The following is a 22196-nucleotide window of genomic DNA, read 5'->3' on the forward strand; positions in this document are numbered from 1 at the left end:
AATGCATACTGACAGATAGAGAAATGCATTCTGAATAAAATAACATTCACTATTGAATGATATTTGAAAAAGTCGGCAGTGGCAAGCCTGGAACCGTCGTCACTGGACTGGCTACAGCACGGCTGTAGGGCTGGGCCTGGGGCCAAAGCGGCTGTCAGCTGTCCATATCCTCTCTACTTCACCGATTCTCACTGTTCTCTGATGAGTGTTTGTATCCCATTGTTTTTCTTTACAGTATATTTTTTATGAGTTTTGGAAATGAAATAACATATGTGAATGAAATTCGAGAGCCACATCTTGAGATCAAAATAGACGCATGCGGCTGGCGAGCCGCAGGTAGCCGATCCCTGGCTTAATTTATGCCTAAAGTTGTTAAATATTCTTGCTTTGTGGTTATGACATAAACATTACAAGCATGGCGAATTTCAAATTAGCTCATATTATATGTTTAATATAAGACAAGTTTAGATCAAATTATTTTTATCTTGTACCAACAATTTTGAGATGTACACATTGTATTTCCATACCGTTTTTAAGTAGCTATTCCCAATCGTAGTCTATATGGTATCCACATGTGAGCTGAATATATCTGTGTTGAATGAGAACGTATGTCTAAACATAGTTACAATCCTAAAACTCAACACGTTTCGTTATTTAGATACAAAACTCCATGGCATAATTATCTATCTATGTCCTCCTTCAGATCCAGCGCTTGTGAACGCCTTGGAAGATTTGAACCCGTCTCGCTCGTGTTAGTGGGTCTGGTGTTGTGCTTGACCACCTTACCACCTCTACAAAAAATCTGCCTAAATACCTGTCTGTAGCGCGAGCTCATTCTGTAGTAGATGAAAATATTGATGGCGGAGTTGGTGGACTCGAGGATGTACCCGAACGAAAACACGACAAAAAACATGTTGTGGTACTTGCCGTTGATGGCTAACTCAGGTTCCACCGTCATGCCAATAAACACGACACAGATTGGCGTGAAGCATACGATAAACAAAGCGGAAATCATCACCACCATGCGCGTCACTTTCTGATCACGTGACGATAACGTATCCACATGCGCAGTCGGTTTGGTATTCTTCCGCCATTTTGTCTGCTGTCGTAGCTTCACCACCAGCACGATGGTGCAGGCCAGGATGGTGAGGAAAGCGGTGAACGGTATGATGATGTTGTTGATGGTGAAAGAGACCTTCTCCACCTGTTCCCGGTCGGGGGTGTAGATCAGACCTATCAGGGTTTTGTTTCTGTCGGGAAAGAACTTGAGTCCGTATCTGTTGGCGTAGTAGACCGGGGAGACGCTACCGATGAGCAGTAAGAATATGGTCACCATAATGGCCGTCACTCGCTTGGGCGTCAAGGCGGATTTGATCTAACAAGTATACAAAAGCATTAGGCCTAGTTACTATGTTACATGTATTGAATATATGCTGATCACTGAATACAGAAATACCGGTAAACCTATGTTATTAACTAGCACCAATGCAGACGTTTGTTTTAGTAATATTAGATAGACACCTCAAGAAGTCTAAATTTAACTTATCGATAACTTTTTATGTAATGCCCAGAGTTTCTGTTCGGGCATCTCTCTTCTGGGGGTGGGGGGGGGGGGGGCGGACACTGTTAAAATTATATATTTTATAAATAAATGTCATTTAGTTCGGGGGGGGGGGGGGGGTAGACTTTCTTCGGGGGGGAAGCCCCCCTCCCCCCCCCCCCCCCCCCCCCCCCCCGAAGAGATGCCTGGAAGAATTTCTGGGAGGAAAAGATAAAATATTTTTAAAAGTGTGGACTACTTTAACCAGCTTCCGCCACACCCGTAAGTTTTAAGTGCGCCCCCCCCCCCCACACCGAAGAAAAAAGTCTCAAAGAAACCCCGATATCGCTAATCTGACACACCTGTAAGAATGACCAATAAAGGTAGGTCTATGTACGGACAAATCTCTAAGTCAAGTATAGAGCTACGCACAAAACGCCTTCGTAAATTACCTTCAGGGGGTAGTACTATACACAGGCACCTACGTAAATTACCCTTAGGAGTATAGCTCTACACTAACACCTGTAAATTACCTTTAGGGGTAGCGCTATACACAGACACCTCTCTAAGACACCACTACGGGTAACACTATACACAAATACCTCTGTAGATTACCTTCAGGGGTAGCGCTATACACAAACACCTCTCTAGCGTGATGAAGGCGGTGATCCAGCTAGTGATGCGGGTGAAGACGACGTGGGGCCACCCACCTGTCAGGTACTGCATCTCTATGGAATCAAACGGCAGGTCGGCCTCATGGAACAGCGGGTTGAAGCACAGGTTGTGCCAGATCAGAGTTCCCAGCATGCCTAGGTCTGACACTGCCAATGCTGGAGCGACATGATACAGTCAATAGAATGTTACGTTTACACAAAATGACAACACAACGGTATAGGCCTACTACTTATAAACATTAAGTGAAGTAATGATACAATTGTTAGTGTTATATGGATGAAAGCAATACTAGTTCATAGAAAATGAAGGTAACCAGTAAATGAAAATTGTTTACACCCGACAATAATTGCTTATCAAACTGAATACAATATCCGCTAGTATAGATACTTTCAAATACACCCCCAAACACACAAAGCACAACAATCATCATACACCCATAAATACATCCATTGATCTTACACCCATATTACACACACCACACATACCACACACACCACAATCAAAGATACAGACACACACGTTGAAATACACCATGAAAGACACACACAAAACACAACCACCAGCACACCCTCAAGGACGTCCATTGACCTTACACCCACCACAATACACACCATCACACTGACATCACAAGACACCACCACACCCACCATAACACCCACCACCACACTCAACACCACACCCACCACAACACCCACCACCACACCCACCACCACCACACCCACCACCACACCCACCACCACACCCACCACCATCACACCTACCACCACATCCACCACCACACCTACCACCACACCCACTACCTCACCCACCACCACACCCACCACCACACCCACCACCACACCCACCACCACACCCACCACCACACCCACCACCACACCCACCACCATCACACCTACCACCACATCCACAACCACACCCACTACCACACCCACCACCACACCCACCACCACACCCACCACCACACCCACCACCACACCTACCACCACCACACCCACCACCACCACACCCACCACCACACTGACATAACAAGACACCATCACACCTACCATCACTCTCACCAGCATACATACAAATACCCTCTCACACAAACCCTCACTTCCAGCCTCACACTCTCCTCCACACATATCATCATATCCACCAACACACAGTAACACTTACCCATCAGACTGACATTGACACTGTCCTTGAACCCCTGCTTGACGAAAACAACGACATTGACGATGTTTGTGCAAGTACCGAATATATCCATCAGCTGACAGATGACAGCAAAGTTCATAGCCTGGAAGATTAGACGTACCTCGTCGCTCACCATCCCAAGTGAGCTCTCCTGCAGGTCCGATAACTCTCCTGCCCCAGCCAACGATACATTATTGCCCATTGAAACCGAGTTGTCTGCACTTGACAATACAATGGCCACCATTTTATCGAGTTGTCTTTCTTAGTTATTGTAGATAAACAATGTAAGGGCGATGACTGTTATTAATCAGGTAACTGAACATTAGCCGTTTAGGAGTTATCTCTGCTTATACGCACTATGTTCACCATTTTACTAGATTATAAGTTTTGACTAACTTCCATTTATCATCTTTTCTTTTATATTCATTTTCATTTGAAATCTATCTTCATAATAGAATTAATAACAGTAAGTGAAACGACATGTGTTCATTTTAAAGTAGAATAAAGCGGAAGTGATTTCTCAACTTTCTCGCATATTCTTATATGGCAGTAAGGCGGATGACACTTTCAGTGCATTCGGGTAATAGAAATGAAATGTATAGATTTTTAAGAAACAGAAATAGAGTAAGTATCACATCCGGATAACGAGAATCGCTCAAAGGTTGATAGAAAACTTCAAATTTGATGAAACTTAGTCAACATTACTGAAACGGTACTATAGTTATTTTATTTACATACATATATATATATATATATATATATATATATATATATATATATATATATATATATATATATATATATATACATACATATATATATATATATATATATATGGTTGTGTTTTGTTTGTGTTGTGGTTGCGTTGTGGTTGTGTTGTGGTTGCGATGTGGTTGTGTTGTGGTTGTGGTTGTGTTGTGTTTGTTTTTGTGCTGTGTTTTTTGTTTTTGTTCTGTTCCAAAGTTGTACATTTTTTGCGTTCGTTTGTGTTGTGTTTAGTTTTGTTCTGTTCCCAACTTCGTACATTTAAAAAAGATTTACCGTGGCGGAGCACGGGATGCAGCTAGTATATATATATATATATATGTATGTATATATATATATATATATATGTATATGTATATATATATATATATATATATATATATATATATATATATATATATATATATATATATATATATATATATATATATATATATATATATATATTAGCCGTCCCGGCCAGGCCCTGCTCTGGCTTCTGTGAAAAACCTTTCTGTTAAAGACCATTACCTGTGTGTTTAGTAATCATCATAAACCCGGCATTGCCCACCCAAACCACAACCAACCAAAACAACAAAACGCAAACATAACGCTAACACAATTACAAATACAAACGAAAACAAAAACCTAACAACAAACCCAACCACAAACACCAATACCAAAAAAAAAAAACAACGAAAAAGCAAACGAAAACAAACCAAATCCAAACGCAAAACCAACCAAAAACACAAATACAAACCCAAACAAAAAAAAACACAAACAAAAACGAAAAAAGAAAGAACAAAAACGAACCAAATCAAAACGAAACCACTAACGCAAACCCACCTAAACACAAAGAAAACACTAACGCGAACATAAACGCCCGGGGCGGAATCACCTGTTTTAGCTTAATGAACGACTATAGTACCCCAACTTATTCATAGTCTTTTGCACTCACTTAAACGAACGCGCCTGTTTCAATTTAATGAACAATTTTAATACTCCAAGCTTATCCGTAAAATACCTACAACATTTGCACTTGATCAATCCCCGCTAATTATGTAATAATTTTTTTTTTCCCAGCACCAAAACAAAGTAATTAAAAAGTAAATTATTGTCCACAAAATGCAATGGTTTTATAAAGGGAAGTAATTTTGTTTTCCTAATTTATCAAAGGGAAGTAAGTGCTATAGGACTAAATAAAGACATAATTAGAATTTTTGTAAAAGATGATATTTTTTTTAAAACTTGTGTTTAATGAACATGCCGACAATTATTACTAAAATTTGAAAAATGAAAATTATTTCCCAACACTTTCAATAGTAATTTTTTAGCTCATAAATTTAGACAAATGCGCACGATAATTTTCTAACACTTAAATTCATCCAAGACCAACGACAAACATATGCATTACATACATAACTGAGCTTTATATATTTATATATATATATATATATATATATATATATATATATATATATATATATATATATATATCATACACACACACACACACACACACAGACCGATTGCAAAACTAAGTAATTCCGATTGCGGAAGGTTTTAAAACGTCAAAAATTGTCAAAATCTTGATTAATATTTTCGCACGATAACAATACATTCTTTATATATATTATGTGTACCATAAAGTAGACGTGAAAATTGGCGAAAAATATCTGCGAATTGTTTAGCGTGATTCCAATACTTCCTCTATACTCGATACTCGAGAGGTATGAAAGTTAGTGCATTTTATTTAATTAGTTTTTAATTAAACGAATTAATTCATAACAACTGGAGCAGCGTAAATTGCGAAATTTCTCAAAAACTAAGTCCTTGTAAATGTTGTCAAATCAATTTAATTATAAAAGCAACACATACGGCAATCTTGATATTAAAACTATAATGAATAGTAATTGTGTAATGACAGAAACAGTTACAAAACTGTCTTTATATAATTAGTATTTGTGTAAAAAGATTACAATTATCAATACAAAAAATACCAATTTCGCGTTTTATTTTACCACACGTTTACTCATTGATCGCTAAATTTTAATTTTATTGTAGATAATTTAGTTGAATAAACATGGAGAGCGTATGTCTAATGAGCGGCATCGCGTGTCTTAACGAAATGTAAACATTTGTCTTCTGCTTCAGGTGTCTACCATGCGACAACGACGACTTTTGGACAGACATCCGTGTAAAGTTTGTGTCAATACAAGGCTTAACGATTACTGTTGAGGTCTATGTTTAAAGTATGGATAATGTATTACCTGCTTGTAAGTAGAATATTTGTTTAATTGAGTTGACATGTAGGCTACTATATTGCAATAGAGTAGGCCTACACATTTACGAAAACTGTTGAAGGTAAAAATGTAATATATATATATATATATATATATATATATATATATATATATATATATATATATATATATATATATATATATATATATATATATATATATATATATATATATATATATATAAATATATATATATATATATATATATATATATATATATATATATATATATATATATTTATATATATATATATATATATATATATATATATATATATATTACTATTTATCATATAATATATTCATCATATTTTAATTTAATTATAATTTTAGTATATCAACATTTAAAAAAGGGAACTAACTTTCGTGTTTTTTTAAAAAGTATCTTTCTGATATGTTCTTATTTGAAATTTGAATTGTGTGAAAAAATCTGAGATAGATTAATTGTAATCATTAAATATGAGCTGGAAATTAACTGGAGTTAGAGCTATACATCATTTTCTGGCCTGTTATACTACATCATGATAAAGCAACAAACATTATTTAACCCATATTATCCCAAGGTCTCAAATTTTTATAATTTTTTGATATGGTTTAGCTTTTGGGCACTGAATGAAGGAATGAATATGGATTTTCTTTTTAAATCAATACTTTTTTAAATATCGATTTTTTAAAAAACGTCCCATAAATGGGACGCTAGCAACGAACGGCCCCATGTACATTTATTGAAAAATAAAATCATTTTTCACGAAATATGGCTAATCACGCGAAAATTAAGCTGTGTACTGATTTTGTATTGTTAGACCAATGATTTCATTGTTTAGGACAGCTAAAAATATTGATAATGATCAATTGGGTTAGCCATACCATGGTCTAAAATGCAGAAATTATGTTCAAAAGTCTAGTTTTCTTTCAATCTAGCATCCATCAAAGTGAACAACACTTGGAATTAAGTAAAGCTGTGACTAATACATCTAATTATACACACATGATCACAAATATTGTTATTATTCATCGAAACTGTAATATAATTAAATATAAATAATTGATTTTTTTGGGGGGCGTACTTGAAATTTTCAGGGGTGGGGACTTAAATTTCAGGGGAAGGGTGGACATTGGTAAAAGTATGTTTTGTATATAAATTCCATTTTCTTCTGGGGGCAGAGCCCCCCCCCCCCTCCTTCGAAATGATGCCTGAAAGAAACTCTTCCCCTAGTGAATTTGCAAAAGATGATCCGGTCCAGTCCCAGATGTCATCCAGCCATCTTCTCTTTTGTTACCCTCGCTATTCCCCCCCCCCCTACAGGCGTACATTAGGACATCAGACATCTTATTTCTAGGGCACGGATCCGTCTCTGGGGCTTGTATTGAGTGTTCATGGCTCTCATCCATGTATGCACCTCACTATGCGAACAGCTCCCAATCTAACAGCAGGAATCTCCTTAAAGAGTTAGCGAAGTAAAACTGGTATCGGGAACCTTTGGAGGGGAATATTATTGGGGCATGACAACTGTACACAGCTAATTCACATTTCTGCTATATGTAGCTTAAGCTCTCTTATATGAAGAGAGTTAATCAACCCCCATGACTGAAACATTTCACCTAAATCGTGGCCATTGTTATTATTCTGGTTTGTTATAATTTTAATATCACGCGCTAGTAAATTTACAGCAATACTAAATTAGTTTGTATTCAATGGTATTAAATACTTCAGTAAGTGTAATTCTGAAAACTTAAAAATAAAATGTAAGTTTTTCAATATTTGCAATTTTCTAATACAATAATATATAAGAAAATATAGCTCAAGGTCATAATTAAATATCTATAAATACTACTTAACACCCCAAGGTCAACAGTTAACAAAGTCAACAATTGTTTCACCATAAATAACCATTTCACATAAATATTTGCATCTGTGTTTCACGCTAGTGTCCAATAAATGTGACGTTTGTGTAACAATCTGCATAAATATAGGTCAAGGTCATAATTAAATATCTATAAATACTACTTAACACCCCAAAGTCAGCAATTAACAAAGTCAACAATTGTTTCACCTTAAATAACCATTTAACACAAACATTTGCATCTGTGTTTCTAGCTAGTGTCCAATAAATGTGACGTTTGTGTAACAATCTACATGGGGCCATTCGTTGCTAGCGTCCCACTTATGGGACGCTTGTTGTACACTTGATATAACGAAGTAGTAAAAAAAAATTGTTATTCTTAAATTTTTATCAGATAGAAATATGGTACTGCTACAAGTTTCAAATGTATTTTGCACTTAAAATGTTAATATTTTAGAAGATATGCATTTTCCTGTGCGCATGTTTTCTTTTTTCCGCCATTTTGACAAGTCCTGCAAATTCGGCACTATAACATTTTTCTAAATTAATTTTTTTCACAAAACACACACAAATTCAATAGTCCAGCCATTTTCAAATACAATGAAACATAATTTGTGTTTTAACTAGTTTTTAATAAATTTTAGTAATTTTTTTTACAAGCGTCCCATAAGTGGGACGCTAGCAGAATATGGGTTAATTTATCAATATTTATGTCTTATTTTCAAACAAATTGCAAGGAATTAATTTCTCGATACTCTCGTGCGTGAGATTTTTAACAGAACAGAAATGTCAGCTGCAAGCTAAAAATTCTATATCTCTCCCACTACTATATTTTTACTTTCTCGTTTATACGAAGTATAGAGAAAGTATTGTAATCGTGCACAAAAATCAATTGAAATTTTAACAATTTTCACCGTATTACACCTCAGTCCTTCATCACATCCGAAGTATAGAGGACTTATTTTAATCGGGCAAAACTTATCAATCCAGATTTATCAAAATTAAGAGGTTTTATGCGTAATCCAGTCTGGAAAACTGGGCTTTGCAATTCTGTCCGTATGTCTGTGTGTCCGTGTGTGTGTGTCTGTCAGTGTGTAAACACGATAACTTGAGTACCGTTACAGCTAGGTTGATGAAATTTCATATATAAGTATTTTATCAAAATCGTAGATCCGTATCAACTTTTGAGCGATTTCCGATAACCGGAAGTGGTACTTTTTCTACTTTGAATTTTTCAAAAACCTATAACTTGAGTACTATGTCAGATAGATAAATGAAATTTCACATGTAAATAAAAGATCTAATTCTCTACCTTCTGTTAAATTTTGAGTAATTTCCGTTGACCGGAAGTAGTAATTTACGCTACTTCCGATTTCTCAAAAAACTAATGTAAATTTTTAAAGAACTAACAATATTGCGCACTATTATGCACTTTTTTATTTGGCGTTCACTTGGTGTGCAATTCTTTTTCTATGAGATTTTATTCTATTTCTAAAACTTTAAGTATTTAAAATAGATTAAAAAATCATGTCTATAGCCCGAGTTCCCATCCCCTGTTGTTTTATATAAGAATATTCGAGAAAGGTTAGGGGAGATCACTCCCGGTTTATTTTAATATATCCACCATCAATTCAAAATATTAAGTTCCCTTTTCAAACCTAACGGTCCATGGAACATGTTGAGTTCACCTGTTACTGTGACCTCGGCATATATAGGGATAATGTGGTCAGCACTATGCCCAGCCGACTTTACTTTCCTTATCGTGAGGCAGCTACCCATCAGAGGTGGGTGGACTCATGAACATTCTACTGACTTGAACCCGGATTTGAACTCGAGACTTTCGGGTTAGCAGTGTAGCGGGCAACTTACCACCATTCATTACCTCTGAAAGTGGAACCTGCATTGTACTCACTCACTCTGCTCACACCAAGGCAAGTTGACACCGGATTCGATTTTATGTCGATACTCTATGTTTGAATTAAATTTTCTTAAAGTTAATTATTTTAAATTTAAACAAAAAATAAGAAAAAAATTAGCAAAAAAACATTAAGTTTAAAAAAAAATCACAATTTTTAACCACTTTAATTTTAACATTGTCAACAGCATTTTTTTTAACCCTGGGTGATAGTTCCGTGTTTAGTGGAGGGGTCAAATGTCACATTGAGTACCACAGGTGAACCAGATCTGACGGTTACACTTGTCGAAGCAGTTGTATACCTGTAAGAGAACATAAGAAGATGAGAGTAGGAGAATTTAGAGGGAAATACGCACATTTTAGAACTTCAGAGATACACAAGATTAAAAATGAAAAGATAAAAATAAGGTAAAAAAGAGGACGGCAACATGACGAATCACGTAAATAAGAATGACAGAAGTCACGAAGATAGGAAGTTAAAAAATGTATGATCACGATTTTTTTTTTCTTTTGTTTTTTAAATGAATACAACAGAACCAATTTACGCGAACTTTACTAGCGCTTGGACGAATGCTAACCACCAATACACCCGTAGCTAGGTCAGCGACCCCATTACTAACGTGCCTAGACAATACTCACCTGTCTCTAGACACACGTCAACTAATAACACACCAGCACACGTCGCTTACTAGCACACCTGCACACGTCACCTACTAGCACACCTGCACACACACTTACTAACACTTGTACACTTCGCCAACTAGCATACCTGTACACTTCGCCTACTAGCACACCTGCACACGTTGCCTAGTAGAATACCTGTACACGTCACCTAATAGCACTCCTGCATACGTCACTTACTAACACACCTGCACAAATCATCTACTAGCACACCTGCACACGTCACCTAATAGGACATGTGCACACGTCACCTACTAGCACACCTGCACACATCTGCTAGCACACCTGCACACGTCGCCTACTAACACACCTGCACACGTCACTAGCACACCTGCACACGTGACTTACTAACACACCAGCACAAATCACCTACTAGCACACCTGCACACGTCACCTACTAACACACCTGTACACGTCAACTACTAACACTCCTGCATACGTCACTTGCTAACACACCTGTACACGTCACCTACTAGCACACCTGCATACATGCCCTAGAAGAACACCTGCACACGTCACCAACTAGCACACCTGCACACGTCACCTACAAACACACCTGCACACGTCGCTTACTAGCACACCTGCACACGTCACTTACAAACACACCTGCACTCGTCACCTACTGAAACACCTGCACACGTCACCTACTAGCACACCTGCATACATGCCCTAGAAGAACACCTGCACACGTCACCAACTAGCACATCTGCACACGTCACCTACAAACACACCTGCACACGTCGCTTACTAGCACACCTGCACACGTCACTTACAAACACACCTGCACTCCTCACCTACTGAAACACCTGCACACGTCACCTACTAGCACACCTGCATACATGCCCTAGAAGAACACCTGCACACGTCACCAACTAGCACACCTGCACACGTCACCTACAAACACACCTGCACACGTCGCTTACTAGCACACCTGCACACGTCACTTACAAACACACCTGCACTCGTCACCTACTGAAACACCTGCACACATCACCTACTAGCACACCTGCATACATGCCCTAGAAGAACACCTGCACACGTCACCAACTAGCACACCTGCACACGTCACCTACAAACACACCTGCACACGTCGCTTACTAGCACACCTGCACACGTCACTTACAAACACACCTGCACTCCTCACCTACTGAAACACCTGCACACGTCACCTACTAGCACACCTGCATACATGCCCTAGAAGAACACCTGCACACGTCACCAACTAGCACACCTGCACACGTCACCTACAAACACACCTGCACACGTCGCTTACTAGCACACCTGCACACGTCACTTACAAACACACCTGCACTCCTCACCTACTGAAACACCTGCACACGTCACCTACTAGCACACCTGCATACATGCCCTAGAAGAACACCTGCACACGTCACCAACTAGCACACCTGCACACGTCACCTACAAACACACCTGCACACGTCACTTACTAGCACACCTGCACACGTCACTTACAAACACACCTGCACACGTCACTTACTAACACACCTGCACACGTGACTTAATAACACACCTGCCCTGCACACGTCACCTACAAACACACCTGTACACACATAACCTTCTCTAGTCCTAACGCACCTACACACACTTTATTAGCACACCTTGACAAAATCTACCTACCCAGCAACACTGTAACTGATGTTGTAAGTGCCTGGTGTCAGAAGTCTCCAGTATTCTCCAAGATCTGACGTGGTGATCACGTGATTGATGCCAGACACACGCACCTGGGCGTTAGTGATTGGAGCACCCTGGCTTGTCTTGATGACGCCTTTAACTCCCATATGTGTCTGTACACAATCACAATCATCAACATTTATAATAGACTCTACATATCTGTCTAGTGAAATACATAAGGTATGTCTCTCGAAACTGATCTTATCTCTACAAAGCCTTAGATATTCTGGCACCGCCTACCTGCTCTATGTAGGTGAGGAGAGCGTTTCTGTTGTCATTCCAGAACGAGGCGAGGTTGTTCCTAGTCGGGTACTTGCAGCAGGAGATCTCCAGGGTAATCTCAAAGGTGTTGCTGTGTAAGTAGTTGTAGTCCTGCATGCCACCTGGTGAATAGCAACATCAGGTGCTGTTGTAAAACTTGAAGATTTCAAACATTTTGATTTTAAATTAAGTGTTGTACCCGTGTATAACAGAGTGACGTCTCATGCAGGAAATATTGCTAGTCGCCATACTTCAACAGAAAACAAAATTATCAGCCATGTTGGTTACTGCCCTTTTTGTAGATAACTTACCAGCAACAGTATACCATTCAGCACCATTGATTATTCCCCCTGGGAAGTTGTCCGTTCCCCCGCATTGTTTGCCGAGGTGCATCGTGGGATGGGCGTTGGCGTAGGATTTGGCCAGGGACTTGAAGGTGGCGTCGTCAGGTGCAGCCGCGTACAGCCCCTGGCAACAGATAATATTAACATTATTTGCATATTCATTCAAGAAAATTGGATAAATCTGTAATGAGTATTCGTCCTTTTTTTTTAATAACCAACTTATTTCAACACAATTATTTGGTAAATGAAACTGACCCTAGCTTTAACTCTAACCCTGAACTTAACCTTCCACATAATTAAACTCCGATACATTTGCCAACTAATGCTTGTCATAAATATTACCCGAGTTCTAACCTTAACCCTGATCCTAAACTTAAATCTTAATTAATCTATTTTTTTCCAAACTACTTCTGATTGGGCTAAATTGTCTAATACATTAACCCATTGTATCTTCCATTTACGAATGGTTCCACCAAGGTACACAACTGTGCGCATCAAATATAAATAATTTACTTTACAATCTCGGCCACCGATAATGAGATGTGTACTACAAAATTAATCCCCAATTTTCCTTTTACTTAAAACAGAAGTTGCTATGGATAGTAATTACATACAAAACAATTTTAAATCGTATCTACCAACTTCGAAAGTGTGTGGGATGGGAAAATTGGTGTCAAACATAGGACACTTTCTTACTCCCCTAACCCCCCCCCCCCCTTGAGTCCATAAGACATTCAACCCCCGATGTGGCATCGTCTATAAAAAAAGGTTCAACTTATCTTGTCAATTATTAAACTCTACTGCACCTAACGGCACCTAATGTTGTTGAGATATCATTTACTTTATTCTAAATCACAAGGAAGGTAACACCAACGTTACCTAGCGTTGTTGAGATATAACTTACTTTATTCTAAATCACAAGGAAAGTAACATCAACGTTACCTAGCGTTGTTGAGATATCATTTATTTTATTCTAGATCACAAGGAAAGTAACATCAACGTTACCTAGCGTTGTTGAGATAACTTATTTTATTCTAGATCACACGGAAGGTAACATCAACGTTACCTAGCGTTGTTGAGATATAACTTACTTTATTCTAGATCACAAGGAAGGTAACATCAACGTTACCTAGCTTTGTTGAGATATAACTTACTTTATTCTAGATCACAAGGAAGATAACATCAACATTGAGTTGATTACTGACTTAACTTGTTTGGTGGATGTTAGCCGAGGCGATGTATGTACACTACAAATGCTTCGTTATATAACTTAAAGTGTTACCCACTGAAGTAATGCCACTGTACTGGTGGTCGTCGAACGGGTAGTTAGCCACTAAAGTCCCTCCGTGTAGGTTTGCTGATAGAACAAAGTTTGGTTGGGTTTTGATCCAGTTCATGACGGCTTGTGTCTCCACCTGGATGTCGCCAGTTGACCAGTACTGATCGGGAAAGTTGCGGTTCAAATCCACACCTGGAGAGTTGAATACGTGCGGTCAAGCTCATCATAATGGAACTCAAAATACGTTATTTTTTAAATATAATGACATATACAAATGAATTAAATGGCTGTGCCACTGAGAATTTATATTAAAAATCAAAATGATGTATGTGGCAGAGGCTTTATATGGACTTGACAAAATGTATTTTCTCCATCCTGATTAAGAATCATCAAAAAGATACGTAGGCCTACTATATATATGTACATTATATATATATATATATATATATATATATATATATATATATATATATATATATATACATACACATATATTTATACAAATAGTGGTTTCTTGTTGAGTTTTCACTACTGAATATTAACAATTAAAGCTTACTTTACGCTGTTTATTTTCCGCTCCTCAAGATGCATACAAATAGACCGCATATATGACATACATTCGGCAATCAACGTATGGTTTTTTCATAATATAATGTAACTATTTATGAAAAACGTAAAGTTGATAATATTTATAATTGTATTCTCCAATGTTTCATTATAGAAATTTGGAAACTAGCTGTCAGAATTTCGTTTCATTTCTTCCCATCTTCCCCAAAAGACAGAGGCTGAACAAGACAGAGGCAAAGTGAGTTAGTGAGACAGGGAACAGCAAAACAATGGCATAGGTAAGTTATTAGTTTGTCATATGATGTATCAAATTTGCTACATTAGATCTTTATTTAATTACTAGTGCAACAAATTATGGGTGGCCATGCTTTATGTCTATCTCGTTATTGTTTTCAAATCTATGCAAATTAATTTAATGAAGTGATTCTAGTTGACTTTAAAGAAAGATCTTTTCATCAAACATTTTATTAAACAGTAATACTACGTTTTCATTTGTAAATCACCATCATATGATGTGAGAATTTGTTGAAAACATAATATAATAAACAAAGAATTATTAGGTACGCATGTGTTTTTTTTTCACTGAAAAAAAATAGGTTACTATTTATACGACAATGTAACACTACAAATTACAGGAAGGTAGAGTTACCTTTATTCTTACTACACCCCTTCAACTTTACAAATCAATGAGAGCTAGAGTTACAGTTATTGTTCCTACTTTAAACAAACTTTACTAATCACAAGAAGCTAGAGTTACCGTTAATGTTCATGTGATAAATAAACTATACAAATAACTGGAAGCTAGAGTTACCGTTATTGCCACAACACTTAACCAAACTATGCAGCTCACAAGAAGCTAGAGTTACAGTAATTGTTCCTAAGTTAAACCAACTCTACTATGATCATGATTACCATTCTTGTTCTTACATCCCACTATTTTCACAAATCACTGACAGCTAGAGTTTCCTTTATTGTTCCTACTTTTAACCAACTGTATTTATCACACGAAGCAAGAGTTACCGTTATTATTCCCACGTTTAAACCAAGTTTACAAATCCCACGAATCTAGAGTTACCGTTATTGTTCCAACGCTACACCAACTAAACTAATCACAAGAAACTAGAGTTACCGTTATTGTTCCTACGTTAGACCAAATACACAAATCACTGACAGCTAGAGTTACCGTTATTGTTCCAACGTTAGACCACCTACACAAATCACAGCTCCTACTTTTAACCAACTTTACAAATCACACATAGATAGAGTTACCGTTATTGTTCCTACGTTAGACCAAATACACAAATCACTGACAGCTAGAGTTACCGTTATTGTTCCAACGTTAGACCACCTACACAAATCACAGCTCCTACTTTTAACCAACTTTACAAATCACACCTAGATAGAGTTACCGTTATTGTTCCTACTTTAAACTAACTTAATTTGTAGGACGAAGCTAGACTTACCGTTATTGTTCTTTCGCCCCAATATGCTGTCACAATCCCCTTCCCTCGAGATCTCGAACCCGTCAGGATTCATGGTCGGCATCAGGTGGATGTCCGTCGTGTCCACCAGCTGGGTCACCCTGGGGTCAGTGCCGTAGTTGTAGAGCAGGTACTGGGCCAGGTACAGGATGACCTCCCTGCCCACAGCCTCGTTGCCGTGGATGTTGCCGATGTATTTGAACCTGGGTTCACCGACCTCCCTCTCGTTCACTCGGTCGGATATCTGTTAATCAAGAAAGTTCTCTTCTCAACATACACCTGTAGTGTTGTTTCCTTACTAAATAATAACGCGTCTACACATTATATATATATATATATATATATATATATATATATATATATATATATATATATATATATATATATATATATATATTTATATATATATATATATATATATATATATATATATATACCCTATGTATCCCTCTCTCACTCTACATATTTCTCTATTTTTCTTTTTTGTTCTTTCTTACACTCTCTCTCTCTCTCTATCTTTATATATATACTAGACTACTCGTCATCCGTTGGATAACTGGGTTTCGGGGGTCATCCATCAAAAAACATCACGTCTGTCAGTCAGAGGCATAGCGACCCTTCCCGGCACCCGGGGACAAACTTTTCGATTTTAACCCCCCCCCCCCCCCAAGATTTCGATTTTCAACCCCCCCCCCCCCCCTCAAACTTTTGATGTGCACCCCCCCCCCCCACTCAAACTTTCGATTTGAACCCCACTCAACCTTTCAATTTATTTTTCCAAACCATTTTGGCGCTCCAACATATGTCCCCCCCGCCCACCCCCTTCCCCCCTCCACCCGCCTCCCCTCCCCTCCCCTCCCGGCCCCCCCCCCCCTCCTCCTCGCTACGCTACTGCAGTGTCACTTATCGTCACAAAAAACAGACCCCACATTCAAAAATATGTTTCTTATCTTTTCAAAACACCGAAAACACCGATTTCGGACTATCCCTTCATATACTGACGTCACAGGTGACCTACTCAACTCTACTTCACCTGCCCAGTGTCCTGCCAAGTCTCAGACAACATGTTTTTATCGTTTAAAAAACAATTCCAGCCGAGCATGTCTCTGACCACACTATCCTTTCATATGCTTAGGACAAAGAAACAGATGAACTCTACTTCACCTGCCCTGTATCCTACCAAGTTCAGATAGGCAACTTTATCATTCACATCTAAAAAAAAATTGAAAACAAAATTATCATTGATATTGGTCTAGAACCCGTGCCACTTGTATGAGAGCCGACTACTCTACCAACATAGCTATTTACTCGTGACGTCACAAGTGAATTTTTATACTATACTTTGAGTCTCGTTATGCAACTTTATTTACGCGCATAGATCTAGATCTAACTTCTAAGTCTAGTAGTAGTAACTTTCAAACTAAATTTTATCTTAAATTAGCCAAACAAAGATTTATATAAAATAAAGAAGGTTTGAAATGATCTAGATCTAGATAGAATTATCTAGATCTAGATTCTACGACTCGTTTTCTTAAGTCTTAAGTTTAGTTTTTCTTGCTAGATCTAGAATCTAGATCTAATCATTAGCTACGCTAATAGGCCCGGAGCGAGCATTTCAAAATTACCATATTCCAAACAAACATTTATATAAAATAATAATTTAATAAAGGTCTAAAATAGTTTAGTATATAGAAAATCATTATTATCTAAATCTAGATAGAATTATCTATATTTTAGATATACGACTGAGCTATATCTAGAGTTTACGTCTATAATTTTGCACACTTAGCGGTATAGAAGCCGCGTATGAATCTTAAGCTACGCAAATAGATCTAGGCCCTGACTCCAGCATTTCAAAATTTGCATAGGGGCCTAGTCAAAACAAAGATTTATACCAAACAATAAAGGTCTAAAATATTATAGTATATAGAAACTCATTATTATCTAAATCTAGATAGAATTATCTATATTCTAGATCTACGACTGGTTTGCTTAAGTCTCGTTTTTTTGGATTGTATTTATAACTAATAAATCTTGGATTTGACCTAGATCTAGATCTATAAATAACTTTCCTTCGACAGCTGATCTTTAGATCTAGAGAAATTTATTGTAAAACTAAATGAAAAAGACAGTTGAAAATTGATATAATTGTTGGAACGTAATAAATACAGCAAACGGACGTATTGTTTAAGTTATAGCCGGCAGAAAATTAGCTTTGTAACGCGTTAAACTATTGAATGGGCCACAAAGTCTATGATGGAGTCCGCCATTTTTATTGTACCAAAAAGTAAACACATCAAGGGACGTCACTATCCCCACAAAGTTTAGTTAATGTTTTAAAATTTAAAAAAAAATGTGGTTAATTTAACTATGAATAAATCAATAAATTAACTAACGTCTTTAAATAAATTTGTGATTAACAGTCTGTCTTAAAACAAAATTTTTTCTCTACCTACATACTATTTTACAGCTTTCCACGATGAGTGCAACCATGCGAGATAGTCAATCAGCCAAACAAACAAACAAATAAATATTCAAACGTGTAAACAAACTTGACTTTTAGTAGTAGTATATATATATATATATATATATATATATATATATATATATATATATATATATATATATATATAAGGCATAAAAACCCATGCAGCAGGTTAAGATGTAAATATTCAAGTGGACCATGTGACAAAGGTAAAGAAGAACAGAGTGAATAGATTGCACGTGATGTGAACTCGTTATACTTGTTCTAACGCTACTCACGCGCTAAACACACTGGTTAAAGTACACTTCGTTTAACCATGAGCTGTGAAAATGTGTTATTTTTGTTTTAGCTCTGAAATTTCAATAAAAAATATTTGTATTCTTTGCTTCAGACAGGCTTTGCTGACACTCTATGGAACTGAGATGGTTCATCTATTTCTGTGAGCTTGGTAAATGTTGGGATAATGTGGTCAGCAGTATGTCCAGCTACTATTCTCTCCTAGCATGAATCGGCAGTATATAGTTGTGTGCAGAAATAAATATGTGTCTTTGTATATATACGTAACATATATATACATATGTATATATTTATATATATATGTATATCTACATATATCTATATATACATATGCATGTATATATATATATATATATATATATATATATATATATATATATATATATATATATATATATATACATATAATTAGATCGATGTTTAGGTAATATTATTATAAATCACTCTATTAGAAATGAATCAATAGTTTTAAAATTGCTGACAAATCATCAAAGAAACAGAATGGAAAGCTTGCGAAAAACAACATATGTCATTCAGTAACAACTATCATGTGGCAATGTATGTGTTGTGCGCGGATGTAATTCTACCAGCCACCTAACGTGGACGGAGGACACATGTTTGTTACATAGTTGATGATCTGAGCTCAGTGTGAAGACAGCTTAGGCTTTTGTCGCTTGGGTGATTTTGATCTTCACATACGAGCGAGAGAGAGAGAGAGAGAGAGAGAGACAGAGAGCATTAATTTATCGTCGTATTGATTGGGGGACGAATGAAGCGTCCAGCGTATGGTGTCAACATCGTTCTGACGTTATGTATGTGACTTTGTGGTGTGTCGGGTCATACAATTTTAGTAGAGTTTCACACACACACACACACACACACACATACCACAACACACACACATATATTCAGTGACACAACATCACACACACACAACCATACCCGTACACCCACACTCACACCCACACCCACCCACAACACACGCACACACCGACCGACCCACCCATCCACACCAGTCAAGGTCTATTGTCACAGCAAGCAACTCCGTGTCCACACTGTCAGTATAACAAGTTTTTTTAAAGTATTCACTAGAATAATAAAACTGAGATCATACAATAAGAAATAACGTGCAACGTAATTGCAAAAGCTGGAGTGGCAAAACACGCAGCGAGACAGATGGTAAAAACAATAGATAGATTTGTGATCGAATATAAGTAAAAAAAATACATTTTTTTGTGAAGGAAAGATCTTGAATAATGGATTACTTTGTAACGTAGCCAATCTGAATAAAGACTTTTTTTTGACGAAGCCATCCTAAATAATAGACGACTTTCTAAAGAAACGAACCGGTAAAGTTAATGATTTTCTTACTCAACTAACTTCAACTTTCAAACTGAAAAATAAAGGACAGTTTTCTGACAAACCAACCTGTAAAATGGACACTTTACTGACAAACGAACCAGGATAACGGACAATTTACTGACAAACGAACCTGAATAACGGACAACTTTCTCCCACCCATGGAAGTGCCGACGTCATAGACACGAGCCAGATTGGGGTAGTTTGAGACAAGCTGACGTAGGAGCGCCTGCAGGTCGTTGTAGTTGTGGTACTTGTCCGTTGCGATGGTCGGGGTCGCTCTCTTGGACACACTCGCAGACTGGACAGTGGTCAAAGCGCAGACGGCAGTGACAAGGAAAGTCAAGGAACCCATCTTGTTTCAAGTTCACTGCCCTTTACAATTTAATGGTGGAAAAAAATCAATTTTAATTTATACAAATAAATATAATATATGAATTAAGACATTTTTATTTCAGTTAAATGGTTTTTCAACTTTTGAAAACATCAATGAAAACTTCAGAAATAATGAGCTATTTTTTTTACATGTTATTGATCCTGTGAAGTAATCCAGCTGTTCTGCTGAGTAAACATAATCTTGTGAATTTAATTAACCACCATGATTTAATTAAGCCGACCAATCATGTAAATGAGTTTGGTACAAATATTTGCAACCAGCTGTTCATCTGAGAAATAAATTATCTTCAATTAATGAGGAAGCGGGTCGTCTAATTCTACAGCCACCTGTCAAAGCTATTGTTTGAAATCACTTATACACTTTACATACCTAATCCGGTAGGCTTTATTTCTTCAGCATACCCATACAGCATAGCTCATTTAAATTTATGGCTAATCTCTACTTAACCAATCGTTTTGATTTCAAACCTAATTAAATCCGGGAAATGTACTTAGACCTAACTGTGTTTTTACATCAAATGACGTTTACACTTACAAATAGATTACCCTTACCTTTACTAAAAACCAGATCACCTATCTAAAATCAATCAAACGATCACCTACCTAGCTCCTGTTACGTAACGCCGTCCAAGTGCGACCTGAATGATCGACCACTGCTTTTATAAACGGGACCGAAAAACTCGATCGTGTTTGCGTCATGAGAACAATGGTACAACACACACACACACACACACTCATCAACGGGACACAATCATTCAAACAGATGTTCATCACACACTCTCGGCTGAAGGGAAGAACACATTGCTTTATGAGCCTCAGCTAGTGTGTATGTATGTGTGTGTGTGGGGGGGGGGGGGCGTGTAAGGGGGAAGGTGACTGTCAGCGGGACATGTTGTTTATTATTCTTACAATAACAGCCAGTGTTATGAAAGGAATGTTAGTGTGACGAAAACTAAGGGGAAATAATCTGTCTTTTTTTCAGGGGAGAGTAATCAAAACATTAGCATGAAACTTATTATATATATATATATATATATATATATATATATATATATATATATATATATATATATATATATATATATATATATATATATATATATATATATATATATATATATATGATTTTATATATATGTATATATATATATATAACT

At 37.0% G+C, this 22196-nt stretch overlaps 2 protein-coding genes across 2 annotated transcripts; both read right to left on the bottom strand.

Annotated features, from left to right (window-relative positions):
• Positions 1 to 679: 679 nt before the first annotated feature.
• On the bottom strand, positions 680 to 3635 carry LOC131951124 (allatostatin-A receptor-like). The gene is made up of 3 exons (XM_059313415.1): positions 3374 to 3635; positions 2156 to 2370; positions 680 to 1375 (listed from the first exon to the last, which is right to left on the bottom strand). The coding sequence occupies exons 1-3, from the start codon at positions 3633 to 3635 to the stop codon at positions 680 to 682; spliced, it is 1173 nt and encodes a 390-aa protein (XP_059169398.1).
• Positions 3636 to 10393: 6758 nt separating this feature from the next.
• Positions 10394 to 21784, bottom strand: LOC131951126 (carboxypeptidase D-like). Its single transcript, XM_059313416.1, has 8 exons — positions 21643 to 21784; positions 20777 to 21018; positions 16485 to 16746; positions 14462 to 14646; positions 13143 to 13299; positions 12811 to 12953; positions 12517 to 12683; positions 10394 to 10499 (listed from the first exon to the last, which is right to left on the bottom strand). Exons 2-8 carry the CDS (start codon positions 20996 to 20998, stop codon positions 10394 to 10396), a joined length of 1242 nt encoding a protein of 413 aa, XP_059169399.1. The 5' UTR covers positions 20999 to 21018; positions 21643 to 21784.
• Between the last annotated feature and the right edge of the window lie 412 nt (positions 21785 to 22196).

The sequence above is a fragment of the Physella acuta genome, unplaced genomic scaffold (genome assembly GCF_028476545.2).
Source record: "Physella acuta isolate Inbredline_101_S28 unplaced genomic scaffold, ASM2847654v3 ptg000801l, whole genome shotgun sequence".
Lineage (NCBI taxonomy): Eukaryota > Metazoa > Mollusca > Gastropoda > Physidae > Physella > Physella acuta.

What these genes read in the sequence shown, in the direction of transcription:
- LOC131951126 (XM_059313416.1), bottom strand. Translation starts at nt 20,998, where the DNA reads ATGGGTTCCTTGACTTTCCTTGTCACTGCCGTCTGCGCTTTGACCACT. An exon ending in AGTACAGTGGCATTACTTCA is followed by an intron (nt 13,300 to 14,461) that starts GTGGGTAACACT and finishes ATCTGTTGCCAG; the next exon opens with GGGCTGTACGCGGCTGCACC. An exon ending in ATCAGTTACAGTGTTGCTGG is followed by an intron (nt 10,500 to 12,516) that starts GTAGGTAGATTT and finishes GTTCTCTTACAG; the next exon opens with GTATACAACTGCTTCGACAA.
- LOC131951124 (XM_059313415.1), bottom strand. Translation starts at nt 3,635, where the DNA reads ATGGTGGCCATTGTATTGTCAAGTGCAGACAACTCGGTTTCAATGGGC. An exon ending in TGTCAATGTCAGTCTGATGG is followed by an intron (nt 2,371 to 3,373) that starts GTAAGTGTTACT and finishes ATGTCGCTCCAG; the next exon opens with CATTGGCAGTGTCAGACCTA. An exon ending in GTATAGCGCTACCCCTGAAG is followed by an intron (nt 1,376 to 2,155) that starts GTAATCTACAGA and finishes TATACTTGTTAG; the next exon opens with ATCAAATCCGCCTTGACGCC.